Raw genomic sequence first — 10,770 nt, 5'->3', positions numbered from 1 at the left:
ATCTAAAGCGGTTAGAACATTCGTGAAAGAGACGGAGAAATGGATGTCTATGAAAAGAGGACTTAGGGAAGGCTCTTTTTGCTTACCCTCCCTCTAAGTTGCTTCGTAAGAGGTATAGGTTTTATGTAACTGGGGAAGCTCCTTCTCTGGGAGTTTCTGCCTCCTCCCAGGGAGACTTCTCCAGTTTAATTGACTCCTCTAGAAGGTCTGTTTTCGCCGCAGCGAAAGTTTTCTTTACAGCGCCTGAGTTGGACCACGTTGTAAAGAACCAATTTAAACTTTTGGAAGTCTTTAGCTTCCTTGATTGGACTATTGGCGCTTTAGCGGCCAAGATCGAAGACTGTCCTTCTCTTTCTCAGGAGTTAGCGGAGGATTGGATTGGTGTTCTGTCCTGTGCGGACAAAATCCATTGGATGGATGTGATGAGTTAGCTTCGCTCATCGCCTTTGGTACCCTTAAGAAAAGGCAACTTTGGTGCTCCTTTGCTTCTAAAAGGGGTTATTCCCAACAGAAGTCTGCTCTCTTGTTTGCTCCTTTTGTGAAAGATAACCTCTTTCCAGACGATGTAGTGTTGTCAATTTCGTCTGCGCTAGATAAGAAATCTACTTCGGATTTACTGGCAGAGTCTACTAAGAGACCTAAAGCTCCTTTGGAGACTGTTCCTTCGGTTTCTCCTCTGGCCCAAGCGCCTTTTCGAGGGAGAAAACCCAAGCGCTTCTTTCGGCCAAAGTCGAATTTGCGACCTCAGTCTAAGGCCTCGGCCAAGGTTAACAAACCTTCCAAATGAAAGCTCGGTTCTTCATGCACCAGTGGGAACCAGGCTGGCTCTGTTTTGGGAGGAATGGGAAAACAGAGGAGCAGAAGCCTGGGTAGTGCAAGTACTCAAGTTCGGCTATCGTATTCCTCTCGTTTCACCTCCCTCGCTCTCACCTGTGCCAATTCCATTCCAGGCATACTCTCCGGGCTCAGACAAATTTCTGGCGCTAGCCGCAGAAGTGGAAGCGCTTGTTCTCAAAGAAGCGATAGAACAGATAGAAGGGGATTTTCCTCCAGGCTTTTACAATCGCCTTTTTGTAGTTCCCAAGTCATCAGGGGGCTGGAGGCCGGTTTTGGATGTGAGCGCCCTGAACTTGCATGTCCAGAAAAACAAAATTTCATATGGAGACCACTCGTCGGTTCTGGAGTCCATCAGACGGGGATTGGATGGTTTCTCTGGACATGCAAGACGCTTATTTTCACATTCCGATACATCGCGAATCTCGGAAGTACCTGAGGTTCATGTTCGAAGGCAAGGTGTTTCAGTTTCGGGCGCTTTGCTTCGGACTAGCGACGCTCCTCAAGTTTTCACCAGGGTTTCTATCCGCGATAGGAAGCTGGCTGCATATTAGGAGTAAGAATCTCCCTCTATCTGGACGATTGGCTTCTCCGGTCGGAATTAGAGAGTCGGTGCATGAAGGACCTTGGAACAACTCTGGATCTTGCCAGAAAGTTAGGAATTCTGGTCAACAACAGAAGTCCCAGTTGGTTCCATATCAGAGCATCCTTTATTTGGGATGACTCTGAATGCTCAAGTTTTTCGGGCTTTTCTGTCCCGAAGAGGGTTCAAGGCTGTCTGGAGACAGTTCAGGAGTTCTTGGACAAAAAGGTAAGTTCTTCTGCCATCAGTGGATGAGGCTCCTGGGCAAATTGACGTCAGTGGAGAAATTTGTGACGTTGGGAAGACTGCACATGAGACCTCTGCAGTTTTTCCTGAGAGCCTCTTGGTGCAGGAAGACACAACCAGACTCGATTACCTTTCCTGTCACAGATCAAATAAAAGAGGACCTAAGGTGGTGGCTCTCTCGAGCAAGGTTGGAAGAAGGGTTAGATTTACGACCCATCCTCCCGAACTACAGTTTCTTTTCCGACGCTCGGGGGGGGGGGGGGGGGGGGGGTCACAGGTTGGGGAGCCCTGCTGGGAAATCAACGGACTTCAGGAGCTTGGTCGGAGAAGGAGAAGAAGTTCCACATAAATGTAAAGGAACTTTTAGCAATTTTCCTGGGGCTCAGACAGTTTCGGAGCTTAGTAGAAGGTCGGGTAGTGGCAGTGCATTCCGACAACTCCACGGCTCTCTCGTACGTGCGGAAACAGGGGGGACTCAGTCTTTCTCTCTATAAACGAAGTAGCCAAGGATCTCCTCCTGTGGTAAACGAAGCGAAGGTTCAGCTAGTCCCGAGATTTGTTCCGGGAAAGATGAACGTCCTGGCGGACGAGTTAAGTCGTCAACAGCAAGTGTTACCTCTGGAGTGGACTTTGGACAACAAGATTTGTCAGAAACTTTGGCGCCTTTGGGGACGACCGTCCATAGACCTGTTCGCGACATCAAGGAACAACCGTCTTCCTCTCTTTTGTTCTCCAGTTCCAGATCCTCTAGCTTGGTCGGTGGACGCAAATGCTGTTGGATTGGTCGGGTCTGGAAGCTTATGCATTCCCTCCGTTCGGTCTAATAGAGAGGTGCTGAACAAGTTCATGTCGCACAGCAATGTAACACTAACGTTAATCGCTCCCTTTTGGCCCAGGAAGAGTGGTTCCCGGACCTTCTCCAGTTGTTAGTAGACTTCCCCAGACTTCTTCCCTCCAGAGACTGGCTTCTCAAACAACCTCACTTCAAGAGGTTCCACCAAAACTTGTCCGCTCTAGCTCTGACAGGGTTCAGACTGTCCGGAATCTTGTCAGAGCGAAAGGGTTTCAAGAAGAGCTGCAGAAGCTATCGCTCGTTGTAGGAGAGAGTCTTCTAACAAACTCTATCAAGGGAAGTGGAGAATTTTCAGAGAGTGGTGTAGAAGTGCTAAAGTCTCTACTTCTGCGACCTCTTTAACAGAAATAACAGATTTTCTTCTATTTCTTAGGTACTCTAAGAAACTGGCTCCTTCGACGATCAGAGGATATAGAGCCATGCTTTCTTCGGTTTTTCGACATCGAGGTTTGGATATTTCCTCCAATTCAGATCTGTCGGACCTCATTAGGTCTTTCGAAACCACTAAGCTCCCGCAGGATACAGTGGCTTGGAACTTAGATGTGGTTGCTTAAGTTTCTTCATGGGGCCACCGTTTGAGCCTTTGAAGTCGGCTTCTTCACTCAGGAACTTGACTAAGAAGGCACTTTTTCTTATTGCACTAGCTTCTGCTAAGCGTGTCAGCGAATTGCACGCTATAGACAAAAGAGTCGGTTTCTCTCAAGGCAATGCTGTATTTTCGGTATCTTTGACCTTTCTAGCCAAAAACGAGAAGCCTTCTAATCCTTGGCCGAGGAGTTTTGTGGTAAGGAACTTATCTGATTTGGTTGGACATGAGGAGGAAGAAAGGCTCTTATGTCCAGTCAGGGCTATTAAGCAGTATCTGTTTGCCACTAAGGGTATTAGAGGACAATCTTCTAAGCTCTGGACCTCGGTTCAAAATCCCTCTCGTCCTCTTTCTAAGAATGCTATATTGTTCTTTATTAGAGAGCTATCAGGGAAGCTTCACTCGCAGTCCGAGAACGACAATCTTTCCGTTCTGAGAGTTAAAGCTCACGGTTAGGAGCAGTGGCAACTTCTTTAGCATTTAGAAAGAATTTATCTTTAGCTTCGATTCTTCAGAGCACGTTCTCGAGATCGAATTTGGTTTTTGCGAGTCATTATCTCCAAGAGATAGAAATGGTTTTCGAGAATTGTAAAACGTTAGGTCCGGTGGCGGTTTCTGGCATGGTGTTGGGAGAAACGGCACAGGGGTCGTCACCTCTATGCTAACTTTTCACCTTGAATAGGTTGTCGAGTTCAAGGGAAGCTGGGGGTACTGAGTACCTGGGATACTCACTGTCTGTTAGGTCAGATTTTTATAATGGTTGGGTATAATATGTTTTTAAATCTGGTGTGGTGACAAATGTTTTGTATGATTGAATTTCTGGTCTTAGCCCAGGGCAAGGGCAATCTTTGTTGTTACTATCCTCCGTCAGTCAGCCTTGACTCGCTTGAACTACGGAAGGATTCCACTCCTGTAGAGGCTAACTTTGGTCAAATTCCAATTCCTCTACAATAGTAAGAAGAGCACCGACCAGAGGCAGTAACAGTCTGCTGTAGCTCTCTTACAAGGTAAGGTACAACAGACACCTTGAGTGTTTACTGGTATTGTAATAAATGTAACCATTTAGAAATACTAGTGGTCCACTGAATCCCACCTTCCCATAAATGTGTAATCAGCTGTATAATTGTTCGGTAAGACACTACAATAAAAATGAAATTTTCATTATTAAAATGAAGTTTTATTGTATACTTACCGAACAATTATGATTATACCCACCCTCCTCCCCTTAGGTGGACGGACGGGCAGAAAGAATTGGATTCACCTGGGCACTTGTACCTGGTTCTCCCGCGAGTGGAGGGAGATGACGTCATCACCACCAGTGTTGGCGACGCCTACGCGCTAAATTTGAATTTAGTCTCCTGCCGCTCGTGGAAATCACGGCTGTATAATTGTTCGGTAAGTATACAATAAAACTTCATTTTAATAATGAAAATTTCATATCTCCTTCCTCTAGCAAGGGGAGGAAGAAGACTGGCATTAATACAAAACTTTTCCAGAACTTTGCATTTATGCCCACGACTCTAAATATTCTTCCCAGCCGTTTTTTGGATGAGTTATGATTCCTCACTCATTTCAAAAAGGCCCAGAAGTCTGACTCTTGTTCATGCAGCTCCTATACTCCGATCAAGTTGTTAGAGGCAGCAGGGCACTCCTCCTCGCTCTTATGACCAGGAGGAATAGCCTAGGTGTGCTGAAATCCAGTCAGTTCTAGAGGCTCACTCACATTCCTCCCTCCCACCAATCAGTCAGTGAGTCTTCCTAATGTAAAGGACCGAGGCTTTGTATACTGTGTAGGAACAAATCACAGTTTTTTAAAGTAAATTGTATTTTTCCTAACTATACAAACCTGAGGTCCTTTACATTCTTGCCCACCTCAGGCCACCCCTCAATCTGGAACCTGGGCTGAAATGCAAAGTGGAGGGTTTACATCCGGGCAGGCAGGCTTACCTGCCTACCAGATGGTAGTTACTGCCTAAATACCTTGTTCAAGAATTTTACAGCTGTATTCCAGCCTATGCTGAAAGTAATTCCTCATGTAAAGGACTTCAGATTTGCATTAGGAAAAATACAATTTACTTTAAAACATTGTGATTCTATAATTTTCTCAATTCTATGGGTCCGTATCCCCTAAGGCATGTTTTTGTTTATTTACATTGCCCTTTTATTCCTTTTGGTTTTTTTCAGTCTCTGGTTCTGTAAACAGCTAAATCTCATTTTTTCATTGTTTTCCATGATTCAATAAGTATTTGATAAATTTGTGTGCTGCTCTTGACTTTACGTAATGCAGTGAATTTAGATCTCTAAACTTTAGGATTACCAGTACCTGACTAGGGGCTTTACTACCCCTTGGACCTCCCTTAACATACTTTTATAATAATCCTCCTGTTATATGATTTTCTATTATGTACACTTGTATTTTACTACTTTTTTAAATAGTTCTTAGCCATTCAGTGAAATTAAAAAAGATAATTATAATTGGACTTCCCACCTGCTGAAGAGCAAATATTGATGATAAATATAGGCTACTAATAACCTATTTACAAAATTTGAATAGGAAAGGGGTTAAGTAATGAAAAAGAGCGTAAAGAGATTATGAACATAAACAAGAGACTTTATTGCATGTAAAATTTGTTTATATCAAGAAATCTTTACATATTGTTTGGTTTTAAACATTGTGACTTATCCCTAATGTGGTATGTTATTGCAGGTGAAAATGAGGAAATCAAACTTTGGATGTAGTTCTGTTCAACGACAGAATGTCCTCAAGCCCAGGAACACTGATATGACCCCAAATAGCCGGCTTAGTTCTGGAGTGAAGAAAGTAAGAGGGAGCACTGAAGGTAATCATCGTTTGTCACAGATAACTGGTCGCTACACTCCAACACGAAGCAACATTCCAAGATACACTCCTGTTCGCAATCTTGGCCCTTCTTCCAATAATTTGGTCCCACCAGCACCATCTAGTGTCAGCAGGTAAGTAACAAGTATTGGGAGGTTGAATGTGATTAGCAGCTGAATGAAATTATTACTAATTACTGGTTCTCCAAGGGTTTCTTCCAACCATTCAACATGGCAAAATATAGTAGGTTTTGGCACTCTGCTGAATAAAGTACCAGTGAGAATTGAGATTTTATGCTTACATGTAGAAAAAAAAAAATTTTTTTCTCGATATTTGCTGCTGAAATTAGGGGTTGGTCTTATTTTTCCGATGGGTCTTGTATACATCATTAAATGGGTATGTACTTTAACTTTGACCTTGCTCCCATTTTCACTGGTCATTTAAGAATAAATCTGTGGCAAACGCTGTGAGTAAGTGGGCTTGGTAAACGAATAATTTATTATAATTTTTCTTTTTAATAAAACCAAGGAATGCTAACATAATTGACAATGAGAAGGACACTAACAGAAAGATAAAGTGAGATCAGTACTGCTGTTTGATTGAAGTATTAGCACATAACCTTTGCAAAAGACAATGAGATCAGTGGCACAAATTTTTCACATAATGAGGAAGTTATTAGGCATTAAAAGTCTGTCAGATGTATTTTATATATCTGATAAACATCAGATAATTGCCATAATCAGGGTGTAATAGGGAATAGTTGATTTATGATATTTGTTCTTGTTAGAATACTAGCAAACTTTAATGTCACTCTTTTTGCAGGTTGTCTGTTGAGTCTGTTCGTAATTCTAGTGTTGGGGGAAAGAACAGGAAGGAAACTCGACCTATTGGAGATCCTTCATTCAAAAGTGAATGCATTGACAAGGTTTTAGACTTCTTGGTTGCCAATGGCTATAATTATGAGATTCATCGACGAAATCTCCTTAACCCATCAACCAAAGACTTCGCACAAATATTTACAGTGAGTAATGTGATACAGACTGCTGGATTATGCAGCTGTCATTAATATTCTTGATTTGTTGATTCAGAAGGCATAAGAATTATAGTCCAAATGGTGCAAGTTTTCATATGAAAGATGATACATGTCATACCTGAGCACAGTCAACTCTGTAGTCTTTCATGTAGTTCAGCAACTTTACAGATTTTATCTTGAGACCATGACTGCTCAAACTGGGCAGTCCAAGAAATATTGTACTGAGATGATTGTGTTATTTTTCTGTATCCAACATATATTTTTGGTTTTGTTTTATAGTCTCAGCTATGTCAGTCTTCTGACTAGAGTACAAATACTGACAGATGTGGATTAAATAAATCAGTCATAATTTATGTATCCTTTTAAATCATATGTTGCCCTCACAAGTTGAGTAAATTGTTTTGAGTCGAAACCCAAAGCTGCACTTGGAAGATTGTTGCTTCAAAGCTTGAGCACTGACCTGCAGTAGCCTATGTTCTCAACATTTATCATCTTATGATTCTTTAGCTGATTGTTGATATTCAATATCCTTTGCTCCAGTTGTGTCATTTTTAATTTTAGTGAAGATATGGCCCATGTTATTGTTAGTTGCATAGTTAGTGGTTGATGAGTTGCTGTTTATTGAAAATGGTCTGAAGAAAATTTTGAAGGCACATTTAATGTTCCTTTAAGCTGGGCGGAAGACACTTGGATATTTTATTTGTTCTCTTGGTGGTGATCCTCACGACCTTTGGATGTTATGCAATTTTCTACCCTGGCTTCCAAACATGTAGAAGTTGGAAAATTATATAAAGGAAGAATAATTAAGTCTATGCAATCAGTAGACAACTGTAAAGGGTAATTAAGAAAGTATATTAATGTTGCCAGTGAATTAATAAGTCATCAAACAAGTTCCAATGGCATGGGTTAGCTTAAGTGATAATGATAAACTGAACTTTTGACTCGTTTTAAAGTAATTCAGTGTATTCTTCAATGTTTACTTCAAGACTATTCAGTGTTCATATGGTAGGAATTAGGAATAAACTCAAAGTACATAAAAATATTCACCCTGAATTTGAGAATATCGGTACTAAATGATTTTTCTGTATTCACCATACAGTACATGTATTAAATTACCATACTTCACATGGGCAATTTTGATGCAAGTTCACTACTGTAAATAAAGCTATAATACTGTTTGTTGTAGGTAGATAATGTTAGTTAATTAATTAATTCCAATATTAGTAATCTGAAACAACCAGTCTTAATCTAGCCAATGAGTGTGATAAGTTAGGGACTCACAAATACCTTAGTAATAAACGTGAGTCAGTATTCATAAATAAACAAGAACAGCTAAGCTAGCACAAAAGGAGAAGATATGTTAAGGTATATTTATAAAACCAAAAAACAGCCTGAACACTTCAGGTAGGGCATTTATGACTGGTGTTCAGGCTGACCAATAATCATAAAAGAAGGGGAAATTAGTTAAATGTTAAGTAATTATCACAATCAAATGAAGATTAAGAGGAATAATGCCAATGATTATAGCTCAGAAAGAGTGAATTATCAAAACATGGTACTGATATAGATACATACAGCCAAGTGTTTTGGGGAAGCCAAGATTTTGCCAGACAATGAGACAAAATGACCAAGGATTGCTAAGGGAAACCTTCTTTTGGAATGTGGTCAGGAAAGAGGTGCTGCCTCTTGCAAACTGTTGGGTTCATGTGTTGAAACTGAATAATCCTGTGCTTCCAGCTGACATTGTAATTCCCATAGTCCTCATTGTCAGATATATCTTTTAGTAATGTACCTACAAGGAAAAATAAGTCGAAGCTTCTCACTTCAATATAGTACTTACCATCTATACAATCTATAAATAATCTAATGACTTGCTTTAGTGGATCAAGTAGGATGCAAAAACTTGGCATTCAGGAAAAAACTCATTGAACAATGTAGTCCAGTGATTATCAATTTTCAAAGAATAAATGTAGAAAAAGGTGGGCTGGTCTAATTGCTGTTTTGGAGGGTTTGCCTCATCGTTTTCCACTTTATGCTCGATGAACAAACAGTGATTTGTTTTACAAGAGCATGGAGAGTTAAAAAAGTGGATCATTTGATCAAATGATGTTTGGATCTTTCCTTAGATTCAGACCTATTAAGGATGGTGACCAAAGATAAAAGACCCCTAATACTAGAGCAGATGTGGTTACAGATTAAATGATTAAATCAGAAAGGGCAAGACAAACCTGTTTTGCTTGCATTTTAACTGTCTTGAAAGTGTCTTGTTTCATGGTATTTATTTAAAGACTCAGAATCAACTAGCAACCATTGTTCTCATTACCAGAATAACCCTTTGGAAAATGAACCATATTGGCATATTTCTTCTTTTGAAAACTAAGTACCCATGTAGGAGTATGCGGGGAACGAACCCCCAAACAATCAATATTGAAAAGTAATGGGAACGGTCATCTTAGAATCTTCCACCCTCATTAACACTGTATTTGATGCAGGGCCTTTAGTTGCCATTGGTCCAGTGCAAAATGCAGTTTGAATGAAGTACGCCTTAAGATTTACAGGCTATCGAGAAGGAAGGGAATGTTAATGTAAGAAATTTATTAATATGATTATGATACCTGAAAGGTTAACTCAAATGGAGCAACCTTTGGGGAATAGCAGATGTCAAGCACTGTTTTCGCCTTCAACTATCACTAATTAGTTAAGGAATAGATAGATATCCTGGATCCAAAGAGAGAAAGAATTGTTAAGCTTTGGTCTGCAAAAAGATGGAAAGGTTCGCGTGTTTTATTTATAATCTCGATATAGATTGCTTTTAGTTATAAGACCAGAAACTCTTCCAAGTTAAACTCAATTTACGTTTAACCTAATTGGTAAACACCCACAATGTAATGGTTGAAAGGCTGTGACTCAAAACTAGTAGTTTTTACTAGTCCACCATCATTCCTTCACATTAAAGATAGTTTCTTTGTTACTTAACTGATTTTCATTTTGTTATCTTCAATTACAGTCAAACCTCAATTTTTGTACGCTTTTCTTTTCGTACGTTTCGGTTTTTATTAGACTTTTCTCTATGAAATTTCGACTCGGTTATCGTACATCACCTCTCCATCTGGGCCCAGCATCCTGTCTTCTCTTGTGACCGATTCTGGCTTTGTTTCCCACTGAAGAAGCATCAACTGTGCTCGCAGTCCGCATCACCACACGTCTTCATTGTGTTTTGTGCTATTTTGCCGTTAAATCTCATTGCTACAAAAGAAGCCATCATGGGGCCAAAGAAGGTTGCAAGTGCCAGCCCTTCGGTAAAAAAGACCAGAAATACGATAGAATTCAAGAAAGAACTTGCATTGAAGTATGAAAGTGGTGCACGTGTAGCTGATCTGGCTAGGATGTACAGCAAGTCAGTGTCAACAATCAGCTCTATCCTAGCAAAGAAACGTGAAATCAAGGCAGCTGATGTTGCGAAAGGGGTCATTTCATTATCTAAACAGTGAACGCAACTAGTGGAAGATGTTGAAAAGCTTCTTTTAGTATGGATAAATGAAAAACAATTAGTGGGGGATAGTGTGGCTGAAGTGATAATTTGTGAAAAAGCTAGGATGTTGCATGCTGATTTAAGTAAGAAAATGCCAACAAGTGGTGCTCAGTGATTTCAAGGCCAGCAGAGGCGGGTTTGAAAAATTTAAAAATGTGTATGGGCATACATAGTGTCATGTGGCATGGGGAGGCTGTGAGTTCTGATAAACATGCCACTGAAGAATTCGTTGATGAATTCTAAGTGTATCTTGAGGCTGAGGGA

At 40.5% G+C, this 10,770-nt stretch overlaps 1 protein-coding gene across 1 annotated transcript in view; it reads left to right on the top strand.

Annotated features, from left to right (window-relative positions):
• Positions 1–10,770, top strand: part of LOC135225158 (kinetochore protein NDC80 homolog) — a 137,259-nt gene that overhangs the window by 30,051 nt on the left and 96,438 nt on the right. Inside the window, exons 2-3 of the mRNA XM_064264392.1 lie at positions 5,810–6,075; positions 6,764–6,962. Coding sequence (XP_064120462.1) covers positions 5,816–6,075; positions 6,764–6,962 — 459 coding nt within the window. The 5' untranslated portion in view covers positions 5,810–5,815. The remainder of the gene's footprint in view (positions 1–5,809; positions 6,076–6,763; positions 6,963–10,770) is intronic.

This window comes from Macrobrachium nipponense, chromosome 13 (assembly GCF_015104395.2).
Source record: "Macrobrachium nipponense isolate FS-2020 chromosome 13, ASM1510439v2, whole genome shotgun sequence".
Lineage (NCBI taxonomy): Eukaryota > Metazoa > Arthropoda > Malacostraca > Decapoda > Palaemonidae > Macrobrachium > Macrobrachium nipponense.
Note: the sequence above shows the minus strand (reverse complement) of the source record. Positions and strands in the feature narration are given on the sequence as shown.